Source organism: Entelurus aequoreus, linkage group LG06 (genome assembly GCF_033978785.1).
Source record: "Entelurus aequoreus isolate RoL-2023_Sb linkage group LG06, RoL_Eaeq_v1.1, whole genome shotgun sequence".
Taxonomy (NCBI): domain Eukaryota; kingdom Metazoa; phylum Chordata; class Actinopteri; order Syngnathiformes; family Syngnathidae; genus Entelurus; species Entelurus aequoreus.
The window spans coordinates 49,666,070-49,687,449 of NC_084736.1; the positions used below are offsets into that span (position 1 = coordinate 49,666,070).

A 21,380-nucleotide genomic window follows, 5' to 3' on the forward strand; every position below is an offset into this window, starting at 1 on the left:
TATTGGGCCCATACCCCAAAAATGTAGGTTAAACCCCGCCTTTTACTAATACACCCAGTTGCACTCCTTGTAATAGTATTTTCCCTTTCTCTTGGCGTTACCCTAACTTTTGCAAGTTCATATTGAATCCTAGCATGAGTCGGATTAGAAATTAATACACTAGCTATTTTACCTCTTATAAGCCAAACTATATACTCCCGCCCTGTTGAAGCAGCTACAAAATACTTCCTAGCCCAAGCTGCTGCCTCCGCATTAATCCTTTTTGCCATCATATTTAACGCTTGAACCACGGGTGAATGGTCAATCAACACAACATCGGACCCCACCGCAATTAATGTAGCTACCCTAGGACTCGCTATGAAATTAGGGGTCGCCCCCCTCCACATTTGGTTGCCAGAGGTCTTGCAAGGTGTAACTTTAACCACTGGCCTGATTCTATCCACCTGACAAAAGTTAGCCCCATTTGCCCTTTTATCTCAATTAACACCCCACAATCAAGAGGTGTTCCTCATTATGGGGTTATTATCAACCTTTATTGGCGGCTGGGGTGGCTTAAATCAAACTCAGTTGCGTAAACTTTTAGCCTATTCCTCAATTGCCCACTTAGGCTGAGTATTTTTAATTATACAATTCTCTAAGCCTCTTGCATTAGTAACACTTTTTACTTATTTTCTGATAACCTTCTCCGTGTTTACTTTATCTACTATATATAAAGCTACAACTATTAACTCCTTATCCATCTCTTGATCTAAAGCACCTGCCCTTACTGCCCTAACCCCTTTAGTTATCCTATCCCTCGGAGGACTTCCCCCTCTGACTGGCTTTGGACCAAAGTGGATGATTTTGTTTAACCTTTCAATGGCTGATCTTAATATCCTGGCAGTCCTCGCAGCATTCTCTTCCCTTATTAGCTTATACTTTTACCTCCGATTAACATATGCATTTACCCTGATAACCCCTCCAAACATCACACCTGGCGCAGCCTCTTGACGCTTAATAAATTTGCATCTCACAATACGCCTAGCTATCCCAGTAACTTTAACACTGATACTACTCCCCGTACTACCGAACATTTTGTCCATATTCTTCTAAGAACACCACACGAGGGATTATTTTAATTTATACTAGGGGCCTTAAAAGACCCCTGTGGGAGTTAAAACCTCCTAACCCTTATAAGACCTGCAGGTTATTACCCCACATCGACTGCGTGCAAAACAGACACTTTAATTAAGCTAAAGCCTTACTAGACAGGCAGGCCTTTATCCTACAAGTTCCTAGTTAACAGCTAGGCGCCCAAACCAGCGAGCATCTGTCTACCTTTCCCCCGCCTTTAAAGGCGGGAAGGCGGGGGAAAGCCCCGGCAGACGTTAACCTGCTTCTTTAGATTTGCAATCTAACATGTAACACCTCAAGGCTTGATAAGAAGGGGGATTAAACCCCTGTGTATGGAGCTACAATCCACCGCTTACTCAGCCACCTTACCTGTGATAATTTCTCGTTGATTTTTCTCCACCAACCATAAAGACATTGGCACCCTTTATTTAGTATTTGGTGCTTGAGCTGGTATAGTAGGTACTGCTCTTAGCCTCCTTATTCGGACTGAACTCAGTCAACCAGGTGCTCTTCTTGGAGATGACCAAATCTACAACGTCACCGTGACTGCCCATGCTTTCGTAATAATCTTTTTTATAGTAATACCAATTATAATTGGGGGTTTTGGAAACTGACTTATTCCTTTAATAATTGGTGCCCCTGATATAGCATTTCCTCGTATAAATAATATAAGCTTCTGACTTTTACCCCCAGCTTTCCTTCTTTTACTTGCATCCGCAGCTGTGGAAGCTGGAGCTGGTACAGGATGAACAGTTTACCCCCCCTTAGCCGGCAACCTTGCCCATGCCGGAGCTTCTGTTGACTTAACTATTTTTTCTCTTCACCTGGCTGGTGTCTCATCAATTCTAGGGGCTATCAACTTTATTACCACTATTATTAATATGAAACCCCCTGCAATTACACAATACCAGACCCCTTTATTTGTATGAGCCGTTCTAATTACAGCCGTACTTCTTTTATTATCCCTTCCTGTATTAGCAGCTGGCATTACCATACTGCTCACTGACCGGAATCTAAACACGACTTTCTTTGACCCCGCTGGAGGTGGAGACCCGATCCTCTACCAACATCTATTCTGGTTCTTTGGTCACCCTGAAGTGTACATTCTTATCCTCCCCGGGTTCGGCCTTATCTCACACATTGTTGCCTATTATGCAGGTAAGAAAGAACCCTTTGGGTATATAGGAATAGTTTGAGCAATATTAGCCATCGGTCTTCTTGGATTCATTGTCTGAGCCCACCATATATTCACAGTTGGGATGGATGTAGATACCCGAGGTTATTTTACTTCTGCTACAATAATTATTGCTATCCCCACAGGCGTGAAGGTGTTCAGCTGACTGGCCACTTTACATGGCGGTTCAATTAAATGAGAGGCCCCTTTACTATGAGCTCTTGGATTTATTTTCTTATTCACTGTCGGAGGCTTAACAGGGATCATTTTAGCAAACTCTTCTTTAGATATCGTCCTCCACGACACATACTATGTAGTTGCTCACTTCCATTATGTCCTCTCCATAGGGGCTGTATTTGCAATTATAGGAGGTTTTGTGCACTGGTTTCCTCTATTCACAGGCTACACCCTCCACGGAGGATGAACTAAAGTACACTTCACAGTTATATTTACAGGTGTAAATCTTACATTTTTCCCACAACACTTCTTAGGCTTAGCTGGGATACCACGTCGATACTCAGACTACCCCGACGCCTACACCCTCTGAAACACAGTCTCCTCAATTGGCTCACTAGTCTCACTTGTAGCAGTAATTATATTCCTCTTTATTATCTGAGAAGCATTTGCTGCTAAACGAGAAGTACAGTTTATTCAACTCACATCTACTAATGTAGAATGGCTGCACGGATGCCCTCCCCCTTATCACACATTTGAAGAACCTGCTTTCGTCCGGGCTCTTCCACACAACGAGAAAGGAAGGAATCGAACCTCCGTAAAATAGTTTCAAGCCACTTACATTACCACTATGATACTTTCTTATATAAGATGTTAGTAAAATATTACACTACCTTGTCAAGGTAGAATTGTGAGATAAACCCTCGCACACCTTAGCAATGGCCCACCCCTCCCAAATAGGCTTCCAAGACGCAGTATCCCCCGTAATGGAGGAAATACTCTACTTTCATGACCATGCTTTAATAGTCGTCTTTTTAATTAGTACAGTTGTGCTTTATATCATTGTTTTAACGGTCTCAACTAAATTAACCAATAAACTTCTAATTGACTCTCAGGAGATTGAAGTTATTTGAACAGTGCTCCCTGCAATTATCCTACTCTTAATTGCATTACCTTCTTTACGAATTCTTTATCTTATAGATGAGGTATCTAGCCCTTATCTTACAGTTAAAGCATTAGGACATCAGTGATACTGAAGTTATGAATATACTGATTATGAAAATCTGACTTTCGACTCTTATATAATCCCAACTCAAGACTTAACACCTGCTCAGTTCCGCCTTCTTGAAGCAGACCATCGAATAGTCGTACCATTAGAATCCCCGATTCGAGTTTTAGTCACTGCAGATGATGTACTTCACTCATGAACAGTCCCTTCCTTAGGTGTTAAAATAGACGCTGTACCAGGCCGCCTAAACCAAACAACATTTACCTCCCTTCGTCCCGGTGTGTTTTATGGACAATGCTCCGAAATCTGCGGGGCTAACCATAGCTTTATACCTATTGTTGTAGAGGCTGTGCCCTTAAAACATTTTGAAAACTGATCTTCTTTAATACTACAGGACGCCTCGTTAAGAAGCTAAATAGGGAGACAGCGTTAGCCTTTTAAGCTAAAAATTGGTGATTCCCACCCACCCTTAACGCTATGCCTCAGCTAGACCCCTCTCCTTGACTTATTACTATAGTATTCTCATGGGTCATTTTCATCTTTATTATCCCTGGCAAGGTTTTAAACCATAAACCCCTTAATAACCCTGCTTTATTAGACTTTATAGCCCTACAAAATAAACTCTGATTTTGACCATGATAGTAGACCTTTTTGACCAGTTTATCTCCCCTACCCTTTTAGGAATCCCCTTGATTATATTAGCTCTCACCCTTCCATGAACACTATTCCCTTCCTCACCACCCTTATGACTCAACACACGACTAACCAACGTCCAACTTCGAGTCTTTATACAATTCACACACCAAATACTTCAACCCCTTAATCAACCCGGGCATAAGTGAGCCTTAATCTTAACCTCATTAATATTGTACTTAATTACATTAAATCTTCTAGGAATACTACCATATACCTACACCCCTACAGCACAACTTTCCCATAACTTAGGGCTGGCTGTACCTATTTGACTAGCCACAGTAATTACTGGTATACGAACTAATATGACCAATGTTTTAGCACATTTTCTTCCTCCCGCTACCCCATCTGCTCTTATCCCTGCTCTCGTAATCATTGAAACTATTAGCTTATTCATCCGACCCTTAGCATTAGGTGTACGGTTAACAGCTAACTTAACAGCAGGCCACCTTCTGATGTACCTTATAGGTGCCGGGGCATTTGCCCTTTCTTCAATTACACCTCCCGTAGCTGGCCTTACCTTTGTTATTATGCTTTTATTAACCCTCTTAGAGTTTGCTGTAGCCATAATTCAAGCCTATGTATTTGTCCTTCTTTTAAGTTTATACTTACAGGAAAACGTCTAATGGCCCATCAAGCACATGCATACCATATAGTTGATCCCAGCCCTTGGCCCTTAACAGGGGCAGCTGGCGCCTTTTTGTTAACCTCAGGCTTAGCAATTTGATTCCATTTCAACTCATATACACTTCTCACCCTTGGTATTATTATTCTTTTATTAACTATGTTTCAATGATGACGAGATATTATCCGTGAAAGCACTTTTTTAGGACATCATACCCCCCCTGTTCAAAAAGGCTTACGCTACGGAATGATTCTCTTTATTACTTCGGAGGTGTTCTTTTTCCTAGGCTTTTTCTGAGCTTTTTATCACTCTAGTTTAGCCCCTACTCCAGAGCTTGGAGGGTGCTGGCCACCCTCTGGAATTATCACCCTTGACCCTTTTGAGGTCCCCCTATTAAATACTGCTGTCCTCTTAGCATCAGGTGTAACAGTAACCTGAGCCCATCATAGCATCATAGCAGGCGAACGCAAGCAAGCCATCCAATCCCTCACTCTAACAATCCTACTAGGGTTTTACTTTACGTTTCTTCAAGGAATGGAGTACTACGAAGCCCCTTTCACAATTGCCGACGGGGTTTATGGTTCCACTTTTTTTGTAGCTACAGGCTTTCACGGCCTCCACGTAATTATTGGATCCACATTTCTAGCAGTTTGCCTTATCCGACAAATTCAATACCATTTCACATCCGCCCATCACTTCGGGTTCGAAGCTGCCGCTTGATACTGACACTTTGTAGACGTAGTGTGATTATTCCTTTATATTTCCATTTATTGATGAGGATCATAATCTTTCTAGTATTAGTTTAGTATGCGTGACTTCCAATCACTCGGGCTTGGTTAAACTCCAAGGAAAGATAATTAATTCCTTTATTATAACTTTAGTAATTACTTCTGCCTTATCAGTCATTATAGTTACCATTTCATTTTGACTTCCTCAGATAAATCCAGACCTTGAAAAACTTTCCCCTTACGAATGTGGCTTTGACCCCCTTAGCTCAGCACGCCTCCCCTTCTCCATTCGATTCTTCTTAGTCGCAATCTTATTTTTGTTGTTTGACTTGGAGATTGCACTCCTGCTCCCCCTCCCCTGAGGTAATCAACTTATATACCCCTTCCATACTTTAATATGAGCCTCTTTTGTACTTGTACTTTTGACATTAGGTTTAATGTATGAGTGGGTGCAAGGCGGATTAGAATGGGCAGAATAAGTACTTAGTTTAAACAAAACATTTGATTTCGGCTCAAAAAACGTGGTTAAAATCCTCAAGCACTTTAATGTCACTAATTCACCTTGCCCTTTCAAGTTGCTTTATTCTAGGTCTAATAGGCGTTTCATTTCACCGTACTCATTTACTATCTGCTTTACTATGCCTAGAGGGAATAATGCTTTCGCTTTACCTAACACTCTCTGTCTGAGTATTACAAATAGACTCACCCAATCTCTCGTTAGCCCCCATGCTCCTTTTGGCATTTTCAGCATGTGAGGCAGCAGTCGGATTAGCCCTTCTTGTAGCCACCTCACGCACTCACAACACTGATCACTTAAAAGCACTTAATATCCTACAATGTTAAAAGTTCTTATCCCAACCATAATATTACTCCCAACTGTTTGACTAACCCCATTTAAATGACTTTGACCCACAACTTTGACTCACAGTCTTGCCATCGCATTAACCAGTTTATACTGAATAAATGCATCTTCTGAGACAGGGTGAACAACCCTTAATCAATTCATAGCAACAGATCCGTTATCAACCCCTCTCCTAGTACTCTCTTGCTGACTACTTCCTCTTATAGTCTTAGCAAGTCAAAACCATTTAAGCAATAACCCCCCTAACCGCCAACGGACTTTCATTACATTACTTATTACACTACAAACCTTCTTAATCCTAGCTTTCAGTGCTACTGAGTTAATTATATTTTATGTGATATTTGAAGCCACCCTTATCCCTACCATTTTAATTATTACCCGTTGAGGTAACCAAGCTGAACGTTTAAACGCAGGCACTTATTTCCTATTCTATACTTTAGCTGGATCAATACCACTTCTTGTAGCTCTTTTAATACTTCAAAACAATGCCGGCTCCCTCTCCATATTTATTATGCACCACTCACTTCTCTTAGAGATATCTACTTCAACTAAGCTGTTGTGAGCAGGCTGTCTTGTGGCCTTCCTAGTTAAGATACCATTATATGGTATCCATCTTTGGCTCCCTAAAGCACACGTAGAAGCCCCTATCGCAGGGTCAATGGTTTTGGCCGCTGTACTCCTTAAATTAGGTGGTTATGGTATAATCCGCCTTTTAGCTCTTTTAGACCCTCTCACTAAAGAACTGGCCTATCCATTTATTATTATGGCTCTTTGAGGCGTGGTTATAGCAGGATCCATCTGTCTCCGACAAACAGACCTTAAATCTATAATTGCATACTCCTCAGTCAGCCATATAGGTCTTGTTGCTGCCGCTATTTTAATCCAAACATCATGAGCTTTTAAAGGGGCAATAATTTTGATAATTGCACATGGCCTTACTTCTTCAGTATTATTCTGCTTAGCTAACTTTTATTACGAACGAACCCACACCCGAACCCTATTATTAGCTCGAGGTATACAAGTGATCTTCCCATTTATAGGTTTATGATGACTTGTAGCAACCGTAGCCAATTTAGCTTTACCTCCTCTACCAAATTTCACAGCAGAATTACTTATTATTACCTCATTATTTAAATGGTCCCCCTTAACCATTCTATTAGCCGGTGCAGGGGTTATTATTACTGCTGCTTACTCACTGTACCTTTTTCTTGTTACTCAACGGGGCCCTCTCCCTAAAGAATTTATTGAGCAGGACCCAGCTCTTACTCGAGAACATCTAATCTCAAGCCTAACTCTTCTCCCACTGGTATTCCTAATCTTTAAACCACATCTAATTTGAGGTTTCAAACATTGTAGGTATAATTTAAATAAAATGTTAGATTGTGATTCTAAAAATAAAAGTTAAAATCCTTTTACCCACCGAGAGAGAGAAGAAAAAACAAAAACTGCTAATATTTGTTGCTTTGGTTAAACTCCAAGGCTCACTCGCACACTTTTATAGGATAACAGCTCATCCGTTGGTCTTAGGAACCAAAGACTCTTGGTGCAAATCCAAGTGGAAGTTATGTACCCCACCTCTTTGGTTTTATCATCCACTCTTTTGATAATTCTTATTTTTCTTATTACCCCAGTTCTAAACACCCTCTCATCAAAACCCCTCCCCCAAAACTGGTCTTCAACACATGTTAAATCTGCAGTTAAAATATCATTTTTTACCAGCCTTATTCCTCTTTTTATTTTTTTTAACAATGGAACTGAAACTATTGTCTCCTCATTCACATGAATAGACCTTGCAACATTTGATATTAATATCAGCCTTAAATTTGATATCTACTCTATTGTTTTCACCCCTGTTGCCCTATACGTGACTTGGTCCATCCTAGAATTTGCTTCTTGATATATGCACTCAGACCCCGCGATAAACCGTTTCTTCAAATATTTACTTATCTTCTTAATTGCAATAATTACCCTTGTAACAGCTAACAATATATTTCAATTATTTATCGGTTGAGAAGGGGTTGGGATCATGTCATTTCTACTAATCGGATGGTGACATGCTCGAGCAGATGCAAATACAGCAGCATTACAAGCAGTACTTTATAACCGCATTGGTGATATTGGCTTAATTATTGCCATAGCTTGAATTGCAACAAACCTTAACTCATGAGAAATACATCAAATCTTCTTATTTTCCAATAACATAGACCTTACTTTACCCCTCCTTGGACTCATCCTTGCAGCCGCAGGAAAATCAGCCCAATTTGGGCTTCACCCCTGACTACCTTCTGCTATAGAAGGCCCTACCCCGGTTTCTGCTTTACTTCACTCAAGCACTATAGTTGTAGCAGGTATTTTTCTTATAGTACGCATAAGCCCATTACTAGAAACCAACCCTTTAGCGCTCACACTTTGCCTTTGTCTTGGAGCATTAACAACACTTTTTACAGCAATTTGCGCTTTAACACAAAACGATATTAAAAAAATTATTGCATTTTCCACATCAAGCCAACTTGGCCTTATAATAGTAACTATTGGCCTCAATCAACCACAACTTGCTTTCCTTCACATTTGCACACACGCATTTTTCAAAGCCATACTATTTCTTTGTTCCGGTTCCATTATTCATAGCTTAAATGATGAACAAGACATCCGTAAAATAGGCGGTATACACCGCCTAACCCCTTTCACTTCATCTTCTATAACCTTGGGAAGTTTAGCTTTAACTGGCACCCCTTTTTTAGCAGGTTTTTTTTCTAAAGACGCAATTATTGAAGCCTTAAATAACTCCTATCTGAACGCCTGAGCCCTTCTCATTACACTACTTGCTACTTCGCTCACAGCTGTTTACAGCCTTCGCGTAATCTTCTTTGTATCAATAGGTAACCCTCGATTCCCTTCTTTACCCCCTATTAATGAAAATAACCCCTTAGTTATTAACCCTATTAAACGCTTAGCATTTGGAAGCATCGTAGCTGGACTACTTATCTGTTCTAATATTTCACTTTTGAAAACGCCTGTAATAACCATGCCTTTTTTTGCTAAAACAGCAGCTATTGTTGTCACTTTAATGGGCTTCTTAGTAGCCTTAGAACTGGCTTTAATAACTTCTAAGCAAGCCTTCATTACCCCATCCTTAAATACTCATCGCTTCTCTAACTTGTTGGCTTTTTACCCTAACATTATACACCGTACTTCACCTGCAAATAGTCTCACTTTTGGACAAACAATTGCCACTCAGGTTATGGACCTATCCTGATTAGAAAAATCCGGACCTAAACTTATAATCTCATTAAACACCGCCTTGGCCTCTACAGTTAGTAACGCACAAAAAGGTGCAGTCAAAACATACCTTACTTCCTTACTACTCACCCTAGTCTTAACCACCCTTATTTTTAATTTTAGATAGCACGTAAGGCCCCTCGCTCAAATCCACGGGTTAACTCCAAAACAACAAATAACGTTAACAATAAAGCTCAAGCACCAATCACTAATATTCAACACCCCGAGGAATACATCACACCCACTCCACTAGTGTCTGATCGTAATAACCCTAGATTACTTATTTCTTCAAGGGGAGAGACTGACCCTTCAAGCCCCCCACTTCAACAATAAATAAATGAAAATCCAACCAATACTAGATAAAATAATATCCGCATGAGAACTGGTAAGCTACCTCACCCCTCAGGATAACGCTCTGCAGCCAATGCCGCAGAATAAGCAAAAACGACCAATATACCCCCTAAATAAATTAGAAAAAGAATTAAAGATAAAAAAGACCCCCCAAAATAAGCTACTAACCCACAACCAGCCCCGGAAGCAAATACCACCCCCAAGGCTGCAAAGTATGGAGAAGGGTTTGAAGCCACAGCAGCAAATCCTAAAATTAAACCAATTAATAAAACTGATAATACATATGACATAATTTATGTTTGGGTTTTAACCAAAACCAATGACTTGAAAAACCACCGTTGTAGTTCAACTACATAAACTAATGGCCAGCTTACGCAAAACCCACCCAATACTAAAAATTGCTAATGACGCATTGGTAGACCTACCCGCTCCGTCAAATATTTCCGTCTGATGAAACTTTGGATCGCTTTTGGGTCTCTGCCTAATTTCCCAAATTGTAACAGGCCTTTTCCTAGCAATACATTACACTTCTGATATTGCCACAGCTTTTTCATCAGTGACACATATTTGCCGAGATGTTAACTTCGGGTGATTAATCCGAAGTATGCATGCCAATGGCGCCTCCTTTTTCTTTATTTGTATTTACCTCCATATCGCACGAGGGTTGTATTATGGATCATATCTATACAAAGAGACCTGAAATGTTGGAGTACTACTTCTCCTTCTTGTAATAGCAACAGCTTTTGTAGGTTATGTCCTCCCTTGAGGTCAAATGTCTTTTTGAGGCGCCACAGTAATCACGAACCTTCTTTCCGCCGTACCTTATGTTGGTAGCGACCTTGTCCAATGAATCTGAGGCGGCTTCTCTGTCGACAATGCTACCCTAAACCGATTTTTTACATTCCACTTCCTACTTCCATTTGTAGTATTGGCAGCCACACTTGTCCACCTTCTTTTTCTACATGAAACTGGCTCAAACAACCCAGCTGGCCTAAACTCTGATGTTGATAAGATCTCTTTCCACCCTTACTTTTCCTACAAAGATCTATTAGGCTTCGCGGCATTACTAATTGCACTAACTACTTTATCTTTGTTCCTACCTACCTTATTAGGGGATCCCGATAATTTTACACCAGCCAATCCCTTGGTCACCCCTTCTCATATTAAACCCGAATGGTACTTTCTATTTGCTTATGCTATTCTTCGGTCTATCCCTAACAAACTAGGGGGCGTGTTGGCCTTGTTATCATCTATTTTAGTACTAGCGCTTGTACCTCTACTTCACACGTCTAAACAACGAGGGTTGACATTTCGACCACTCACACAAATCCTTTTCTGGTCTCTAACCGCTGACATGGTTATCCTAACATGGATTGGAGGAATACCTGCTGAACCCCCGTACATTATAATTGGACAGGTGGCCTCAGTAGCTTACTTCTCAATTTTCCTAGTACTACTGCCTTCAGCGGGATATATTGAAAATAGTATACTCAAATGAGAATGTAAGGGTAGCTCAGCTTCAGAACGCCGGTCTTGTAAACCGGATGTCGGAGGTTAAAATCCTCCCCCTCGCTCAGAAAAAGGCGACTTCAACGCCTACCCCTAGCCCCCAAAGCTAGGATTCTGTTAAACTATTCTCTGAATGGCATATATTGACATATGTGTATATATATATATATATATACTAGCATATCATAAAATATTATTATTATGTATTATAACCATTATGTTACAGTAAACACTCTGGACTTAATAATAAATAAGATGTACATAGGCATAAATGTATAATAACCATTAATTTAATTTAAAATAACAAGAATAATAATATAATTAAGGTACACTAAATACTTCTAAGTAGAAAAACCTAAAATTTAATAAGTAATGGGAGATTTAAGAATCAATACAACGGCAATGAGAGAATTCTACCAAGTAGTCTACACCTCTTATACTTGTAAATTAGTTGGCACTAAGAACCTACCAATCGACTATACCTTAATGCTAACGGTTATTGAGGGTGAGGGACAAGTATTCGTGGGGGTCGCTATCAGTGAATTATTCCTGGCATTTGGTTCCTACCTCAGGTCCATTTATTGGGTCACTCCCCACACTTTCATTGACGCTAGCATAAGTTAATGGTGGTAATCATACGACTCGTTACCCACCTACCCGGGGATTCACTCCAGCGGGTAAGGGGTTCCTTTTTTTTTTTTCCTTTCATCTTGCATTACAGAGCGCACACGGTATTAGTTGACAAGGGAGCACATTTCCTTGAATGAAAGACAAATAGTGAAAGTTGAAAAGACATAACTTAAGAATAGCATATATCTATTTCTAGAGCATAATATACATTTTTTTCCCCTAACTCTTCTCTTATCCCCCTTTCTTAGTTTTTCCACGAGAAACCCCCCCACCCCCCTTTTTTTTTTTTGTTGTTTTAAATCTTAAAAGATAACTCTTATGACAGAAAACCCCTTATCAATTTTTCATATTACCTTTAAAAACTAGTTTGATGAAAAGTTTTTTATATATATATATATATAAATATATATATATGTAAATATTTTAATTATAAAGTTGCTTAAAATATCACTGGAAACCTTCTACTAAAAATCTTTAACGAGTGGTTTAAATACTTGTTATCGTAGCTTAATAGAAAAAGCATAACACTGAAGATGTTAAGACTGAGCTATAGTATGCTCCGAGAACACAAAGGTTTGGTCCTAACTTTACTGTCAACTATAACTAAATTTATACATGCAAGTATCCGCACCCCCGTGAGAATGCCCTTTCATTTCTTTTGATAACAAGGAGCTGGTATCAGGCACACTACTGTAGCCCACTACACCTTGCTCAGCCACACCCTCAAGGGTACTCAGCAGTGATTAATTTTGAATCATAAGTGAAAACTTGAATCAGTTAAAGCTATAAAGGGTCGGTAAAACTCGTGCCAGCCACCGCGGTTATACGAGAGACCCAAGCTGACAGAAACCGGCGTAAAGAGTGGTTAGAAAAACAAGACACTAAAGCTGAACACTTTTTTAGCCGTTTAACGCTTATGAAAACCAGAAACCCTATTACGAAAGTAGCTTTAACCCCTTGAATCCACGAAAGCTATGAAACAAACTGGGATTAGATACCCCACTATGCTTAGCCGTAAACAATGATAACTAATTACACCCACCATCCGCCCGGGTACTACGAGCATAAGCTTAAAACCCAAAAGACCTGGCGGTGCTTTAAAACCCCCTAGAGGAGCCTGTTCTATAACTGATAACCCCCGTTCAACCTCACCCTCTCTTGCCATTTACCGTTTATATACCGCCGTCGTCAGCCCACCCTGTGAAGGACTTATAATGAGCATAACTGATATAACCTCATACGTCAGGTCGAGGTGTAACATATGAGAGGGGAAGAAATGGGCTACATTCGTTTATTAACGAACCACGAAATGCATGCTGAAATCACATGTTCGAAGGAGGATTTAGCAGTAAGGAGAGGATAGAGTACCCTCCTGAAACCGGCTCTAAAGCACGCACACACCGCCCGTCACTCTCCCCTTTTCAATACTACTGATAAATAAGAAATACCCGAAAATTTAGGGGAGACAAGTCGTAACATGGTAAGTGTACCGGAAGGTGCACTTGGATTAATTAGAGTATAGCTAAAAAGTAAAGCTTCTCACTTACACCGAGACAACGCTTGTGCAAATCAAGCTACCCTAATACCTTAAAATTAGCCCAACCCTTAATAAGCAAATAAAAATAGAAATAACCTTAAAACTACTGAAACAATAAAACAAAACATTTTACCCCTTTAGTATAGGAGATAAAAAAGGATCTAGGCGCTATAAAAACAAGTACCGCAAGGGAACATTGAAAGAGTAGTGAAAAAATTCAACTAAGTTAAGCAAAGCAAAGATTAAACCTTGTACCTTTTGCATCATGATTTAGCTAGTATAATTTAAGCAAAGAGTACTTAAGTTTAAAACCCCGAAACCAAGTGAGCTACTTCAAGACAGCCTTAATTAGGGCTAACCCGTATCTGTGGCAATAGATTGGGGTGATCTTTAAGTAGAGGTGATAAACCTATCGAACTCGGTTATAGCTGGTTGTCTATGAAAAGAATAGAAGTTCAACCCAATCTCGTTTATTACACCACTCACGTTTAAACCCACTAAAGGTAAGAATACAAGCGATTGGAGCTAGTCAAAAGAGGTACAGCTCTTTTGACAAAAGAAACAACTTTTTAAGGAGGTTAAAGATAAAATCAGTAAAGATTAAGACCCAGGTGGGCCTAATAGCAGCCATCCTTAAAGAAAGCGTTAAAGCTCAAGCACTATAGACTCAATTATCCCTGTCATAACCCTAAAACCCCTAAACTTATTAGACTTTCTTATCAGCTGATAAGAGTAATAATGCTAATATGAGTAATAAGAGGGTTAAGCCCCTCTCTTAACACGAGTGTACATCGGAACGGACCAAACACCGAAAATTAACGCACCTAACCTAAGAAGGTAATGCATACGAAACAACTAACAAGAAAACCCACCATAAAAGTCAAGCGTTAACCCCACACTGGATTGTTCAATAAGAAAGACTAAAAGGAGAAGAAGGAACTCGGCAAATACTTTTTAAGCCTCGCCTGTTTACCAAAAACATCGCCTCTTGGATAACCAAAATAAGAGGTCCTGCCTGCCCTGTGACTATGGGTTCAACGGCCGCAGTATTCTAACTGTGCAAAGGTAGCGCAATCACTTGTCTTTTAAATGGAGACCTGTATGAATGGCATGACGAGGGCTTGACTGTCTCCTTCCCCTAGTCAATGAAATTGATCTCCCCGTGCAGAAGCGGGGATTAAAACATAAGACGAGAAGACCCTGTGGAGCTTTAGACACAAGGAAGCTTATGTTAATAATTTATATACAAGATAAACTAAATGAGCCCTTCCTAATGTCTTTGGTTGGGGCGACCATGGGGAAAAATATAACCCCCGTGTGGGAGAAATAATAATTCTTAAAGCCATGAAACACACTTCTAAGCATCAGAATATCTGACCTAAAGATCCGGCAAAACCGATTAACGAAACAAGTTACCCCAGGGATAACAGCGCAATCCCCTTCGAGAGTTCTTATCAACGAGGGGGTTTACGACCTCGATGTTGGATCAGGACATCCTAATGGTGCAGCTGCTATTAAGGGTTCGTTTGTTCAACGATTAAAGTCCTACGTGATCTGAGTTCAGACCGGAGTAATCCAGGTCAGCTTCTATCTATGAAGCACCCTTCCCTAGTACGAAAGGACCGAGAAGGGGAGGCCCATTCTAACAGAACGCCTACCCCTTACCTACTGAAGCCATATTAAATAGCCAAAAGGGGGTCTCCTTCTGCTTGAAACTAAAGCATATTAAGGTGGCAGAGCCCGGTAATTGCAAAAGACCTAAGCTCTTTGAACAGGGGTTCAAATCCTCTTCTTAGTTATAAACCTTGCCACCATCATACATCTAATTAACCATCTTTTATATATAATTCCAGTTCTTCTAGCCGTAGCATTTTTAACCTTAATTGAACGAAAGGTTTTAGGTTATATACAACTTCGAAAGGGTCCCAACTTAGTTGGCCCTTACGGGCTCCTCCAACCAATTGCTGACGGTATTAAGCTTTTTATTAAAGAACCTGTTCGACCTTCATCATCATCTTCCACTCTCTTTATTCTCGCCCCCATCCTTGCCCTTACCTTAGCCTTAACCTTGTGAGCTCCTATACCCATACCCCACCCAGTTTTGGATATTAACCTTACAATCTTACTCCTTCTAGCCGTCTCTAGCCTTGCAGTGTACTCAATTCTGGGATCCGGGTGAGCATCAAATTCAAAGTATGCACTAATTGGGGCCCTACGAGCCGTAGCACAAACGGTTTCATATGAAGTCAGTTTAGGCTTGATTTTACTTGCCTCCATTATCCTCACCGGTGGCTTTACCCTACAAACATTCAATATAACCCAAGAAGCCATTTGACTAATCTTACCAGCCTGACCTCTTGCTGCAATATGATATGTATCAACCCTTGCCGAAACTAACCGGACCCCTTTTGATCTAACAGAAGGTGAATCAGAATTAGTATCAGGTTTTAATGTTGAGTATGCCGGCGGACCCTTCGCATTATTTTTTCTAGCAGAGTATGCTAATATTCTTGTAATAAACACTTTATCAGCAATTCTATTTCTAGGAACAACCACCCTTCCTTTAGTACCATATCTTACCACCTCAGTTTTGATAACTAAAGCGGCTTTTCTTTCAATACTCTTTTTATGAGTCCGAGCTTCATACCCCCGATTTCGCTATGACCAACTAATACACCTCACATGAAAAAACTTCTTACCCCTTACACTAGCCTTAATCATTTGACATTTATCTCTTCCCATTACATTAGCAGGCCTACCTCCCCAACTTTAAATTAAAAACGATAGTTGTAACCCAAAACACCAATTTAATAAACACCCAATAAGGGTAAAAACCCTTTAATACTCCTTAGAAAGAAGGGGATCGAACCCTACTGAAGAGATCAAAACTCTTAGTGCTCCCATTACACCACTTCCTAAAAGTAAAGTCAGCTAATAAAGCCCTTAGGCCCATACCCTGAAAATGTGGGTTAAAATCCCCCCTTTACTAATGCCTCCCGTATTAATCCCTCCGGCAGTCTTAGTAACTTTAGTGTCCATTGCCTCTCTTATTGTTACCTTGGCTTTCGCAAACTCATGTTGGGTTTTAGCGTGGGTTGGATTGGAGATTAATGCCCTAGCTATATTACCCCTTATCAGTCAGCCTGCAAATTCCCACACTCTTAACCCAGCCCCTAAATATTTCCTGGCTCAAACTACTGCCTCCGTATTAATCCTCTTTGCTACCATTCTTAACACTTGGATCACTGGCCAATGATCCCTTAACATAACATCGGACCCCACCGCGCTTAATGTGGCTACCCTTGGACTCCTAATTAAGCTAGGTATTGCCCCAGTCCACATATGGTTACCAGAAGTAATAAAAGATATCCCTTTACACTCTGCTCTCCCTATAGCCACATGACAAAAACTAGCCCCCTTCACCCTTTTAGCTCAATTAACACCTCATAATTATGAGGTGCTTGTAGCCCTAGGCTTATTATCTGTTTTCATTGGCGGCTGAGGCGCATTAAAACAGCTCAACTTACGTAAACTCATAGCCTATTCCTCAACTGCCCACTGAGGGTGCATCCTTTTAATTCTTCAGTTTTCTAAACCTCTTGCATTAATAACACTTCTAGCTTACTTTCTTATAACCTTTTCCGTATTCACTTTGTCTAACATATGATATGCCATGGCTAGCCACGCTTTATGCATCTCATGATCTAAGGTAGCCCCTTTTAGCGGCCTTACCCCTCTGATTATCTTATGCCTTGGGGGACACCCTCCTTTTGATTATCATTGACCACTTTGGATGCTTTGATGATTCCCCTTGATAACCAGCTTTGGTGCCTTAACAGTACTTATAACGCTTTATTCCCTCATAAGCCTATTATTCTACCTACGGTTATCATATGCGTTTGTTTTGTTAACCCCTCATGATATAAAACCTAGCAAGACCTCCCGACATTTGATTAATCTACATATCACAATACGCCTGCTTAATACGGTGATTATAGGATTAATTACAGTTTATGTACTTCACAACATATGGCCTTAATTTTTTAAACAGCTTGAACAAGGGATTTAGGTTAACTTAAACCAGGAGCCTTCAAAGCCCCTAATAGGAGTTAAAATCTCCCAATCCCTGAAGGTTGCTTTTATACATCAACTGCACACAATAGTTGAGTAAAATTAGAACTTTGCTACTCAAACAAGCTTATTACCCTACAAATTTTAATTAAAAATACACACCTAAAACAACAAAAAGATTATTTTTTACCATACAAGCGACCTTAAACTAGTTCAGGGTTTTAAAGTCAAATGTATAAAAGAACCTTTATGCATATCTTTCTAACAGAGGACATAGATACCTTAATAATAAACGCTTTATTAACATTCTACTTGTATGGCCAATCTCGCCTTAATTTAAATTAGGAGTTGTGCCCGAATTCTAAGGGCCACTTTGATAGAGTGCTTAATAGGGGTTAAAGTCCCCTCAGCTCCTTAAAAACAGAACTTAAACACTAAGCAAGTTAAAACACCTAGTGCTTTTGTTATATATTCATAAAAGTAAAATCAGCTAATCAAGCTATTGGGCCCATACCCCAAAAATGTAGGTTAAACCCCGCCTTTTACTAATACACCCAGTTGCACTCCTTGTAATAGTATTTTCCCTTTCTCTTGGCGTTACCCTAACTTTTGCAAGTTCATATTGAATCCTAGCATGAGTCGGATTAGAAATTAATACACTAGCTATTTTACCTCTTATAAGCCAAACTATATACTCCCGCCCTGTTGAAGCAGCTACAAAATACTTCCTAGCCCAAGCTGCTGCCTCCGCATTAATCCTTTTTGCCATCATATTTAACGCTTGAACCACGGGTGAATGGTCAATCAACACAACATCGGACCCCACCGCAATTAATGTAGCTACCCTAGGACTCGCTATGAAATTAGGGGTCGCCCCCCTCCACATTTGGTTGCCAGAGGTCTTGCAAGGTGTAACTTTAACCACTGGCCTGATTCTATCCACCTGACAAAAGTTAGCCCCATTTGCCCTTTTATCTCAATTAACACCCCACAATCAAGAGGTGTTCCTCATTATGGGGTTATTATCAACCTTTATTGGCGGCTGGGGTGGCTTAAATCAAACTCAGTTGCGTAAACTTTTAGCCTATTCCTCAATTGCCCACTTAGGCTGAGTATTTTTAATTATACAATTCTCTAAGCCTCTTGCATTAGTAACACTTTTTACTTATTTTCTGATAACCTTCTCCGTGTTTACTTTATCTACTATATATAAAGCTACAACTATTAACTCCTTATCCATCTCTTGATCTAAAGCACCTGCCCTTACTGCCCTAACCCCTTTAGTTATCCTATCCCTCGGAGGACTTCCCCCTCTGACTGGCTTTGGACCAAAGTGGATGATTTTGTTTAACCTTTCAATGGCTGATCTTAATATCCTGGCAGTCCTCGCAGCATTCTCTTCCCTTATTAGCTTATACTTTTACCTCCGATTAACATATGCATTTACCCTGATAACCCCTCCAAACATCACACCTGGCGCAGCCTCTTGACGCTTAATAAATTTGCATCTCACAATACGCCTAGCTATCCCAGTAACTTTAACACTGATACTACTCCCCGTACTACCGAACATTTTGTCCATATTCTTCTAAGAACACCACACGAGGGATTATTTTAATTTATACTAGGGGCCTTAAAAGACCCCTGTGGGAGTTAAAACCTCCTAACCCTTATAAGACCTGCAGGTTATTACCCCACATCGACTGCGTGCAAAACAGACACTTTAATTAAGCTAAAGCCTTACTAGACAGGCAGGCCTTTATCCTACAAGTTCCTAGTTAACAGCTAGGCGCCCAAACCAGCGAGCATCTGTCTACCTTTCCCCCGCCTTTAAAGGCGGGAAGGCGGGGGAAAGCCCCGGCAGACGTTAACCTGCTTCTTTAGATTTGCAATCTAACATGTAACACCTCAAGGCTTGATAAGAAGGGGGATTAAACCCCTGTGTATGGAGCTACAATCCACCGCTTACTCAGCCACCTTACCTGTGATAATTTCTCGTTGATTTTTCTCCACCAACCATAAAGACATTGGCACCCTTTATTTAGTATTTGGTGCTTGAGCTGGTATAGTAGGTACTGCTCTTAGCCTCCTTATTCGGACTGAACTCAGTCAACCAGGTGCTCTTCTTGGAGATGACCAAATCTACAACGTCACCGTGACTGCCCATGCTTTCGTAATAATCTTTTTTATAGTAATACCAATTATAATTGGGGGTTTTGGAAACTGACTTATTCCTTTAATAATTGGTGCCCCTGATATAGCATTTCCTCGTATAAATAATATAAGCTTCTGACTTTTACCCCCAGCTTTCCTTCTTTTACTTGCATCCGCAGCTGTGGAAGCTGGAGCTGGTACAGGATGAACAGTTTACCCCCCCTTAGCCGGCAACCTTGCCCATGCCGGAGCTTCTGTTGACTTAACTATTTTTTCTCTTCACCTGGCTGGTGTCTCATCAATTCTAGGGGCTATCAACTTTATTACCACTATTATTAATATGAAACCCCCTGCAATTACACAATACCAGACCCCTTTATTTGTATGAGCCGTTCTAATTACAGCCGTACTTCTTTTATTATCCCTTCCTGTATTAGCAGCTGGCATTACCATACTGCTCACTGACCGGAATCTAAACACGACTTTCTTTGACCCCGCTGGAGGTGGAGACCCGATCCTCTACCAACATCTATTCTGGTTCTTTGGTCACCCTGAAGTGTACATTCTTATCCTCCCCGGGTTCGGCCTTATCTCACACATTGTTGCCTATTATGCAGGTAAGAAAGAACCCTTTGGGTATATAGGAATAGTTTGAGCAATATTAGCCATCGGTCTTCTTGGATTCATTGTCTGAGCCCACCATATATTCACAGTTGGGATGGATGTAGATACCCGAGGTTATTTTACTTCTGCTACAATAATTATTGCTATCCCCACAGGCGTGAAGGTGTTCAGCTGACTGGCCACTTTACATGGCGGTTCAATTAAATGAGAGGCCCCTTTACTATGAGCTCTTGGATTTATTTTCTTATTCACTGTCGGAGGCTTAACAGGGATCATTTTAGCAAACTCTTCTTTAGATATCGTCCTCCACGACACATACTATGTAGTTGCTCACTTCCATTATGTCCTCTCCATAGGGGCTGTATTTGCAATTATAGGAGGTTTTGTGCACTGGTTTCCTCTATTCACAGGCTACACCCTCCACGGAGGATGAACTAAAGTACACTTCACAGTTATATTTACAGGTGTAAATCTTACATTTTTCCCACAACACTTCTTAGGCTTAGCTGGGATACCACGTCGATACTCAGACTACCCCGACGCCTACACCCTCTGAAACACAGTCTCCTCAATTGGCTCACTAGTCTCACTTGTAGCAGTAATTATATTCCTCTTTATTATCTGAGAAGCATTTGCTGCTAAACGAGAAGTACAGTTTATTCAACTCACATCTACTAATGTAGAATGGCTGCACGGATGCCCTCCCCCTTATCACACATTTGAAGAACCTGCTTTCGTCCGGGCTCTTCCACACAACGAGAAAGGAAGGAATCGAACCTCCGTAAAATAGTTTCAAGCCACTTACATTACCACTATGATACTTTCTTATATAAGATGTTAGTAAAAT

At 40.4% G+C, this 21,380-nt stretch overlaps 6 protein-coding genes across 6 annotated transcripts; all 6 read left to right on the forward strand.

The window, feature by feature from the left end:
* Nucleotides 1-1,445: 1,445 nt before the first annotated feature.
* LOC133652325 (cytochrome c oxidase subunit 1-like) lies at nt 1,446-3,871 on the forward strand. The gene is given in 1 exon segment (XM_062050935.1): nt 1,446-3,871. A coding segment is annotated over 1 exon segment (1,623 nt). The 3' UTR covers nt 3,069-3,871.
* Nucleotides 3,872-4,105: 234 nt separating this feature from the next.
* LOC133652328 (ATP synthase subunit a-like) lies at nt 4,106-5,574 on the forward strand. Its single transcript, XM_062050938.1, is given in 1 exon segment — nt 4,106-5,574. A coding segment is annotated over 1 exon segment (684 nt). The 3' UTR covers nt 4,790-5,574.
* Nucleotides 5,575-5,723: 149 nt separating this feature from the next.
* On the forward strand, nt 5,724-21,366 carry LOC133652327 (NADH-ubiquinone oxidoreductase chain 4-like). Its single transcript, XM_062050937.1, is given in 1 exon segment — nt 5,724-21,366. A coding segment is annotated over 1 exon segment (1,074 nt). The 5' UTR covers nt 5,724-6,352; the 3' UTR covers nt 7,427-21,366.
* LOC133652326 (cytochrome b-like) lies at nt 7,970-21,366 on the forward strand. The gene is given in 1 exon segment (XM_062050936.1): nt 7,970-21,366. A coding segment is annotated over 1 exon segment (1,137 nt). The 5' UTR covers nt 7,970-10,369; the 3' UTR covers nt 11,507-21,366.
* LOC133652742 (NADH-ubiquinone oxidoreductase chain 1-like) lies at nt 15,456-21,366 on the forward strand (the record flags this gene model as incomplete). Its single annotated transcript, XM_062051793.1, is given in 1 exon segment — nt 15,456-21,366. A coding segment is annotated over 1 exon segment (1,002 nt), but the record flags the coding sequence as incomplete, so codon positions are not given.
* Nucleotides 17,027-21,366, forward strand: LOC133652743 (NADH-ubiquinone oxidoreductase chain 2-like). The gene is given in 2 exon segments (XM_062051794.1): nt 17,027-17,039; nt 18,332-21,366. Coding segments are annotated over 2 exon segments (927 nt in total). The 3' UTR covers nt 19,246-21,366.
* Nucleotides 21,367-21,380: the final 14 nt, after the last annotated feature.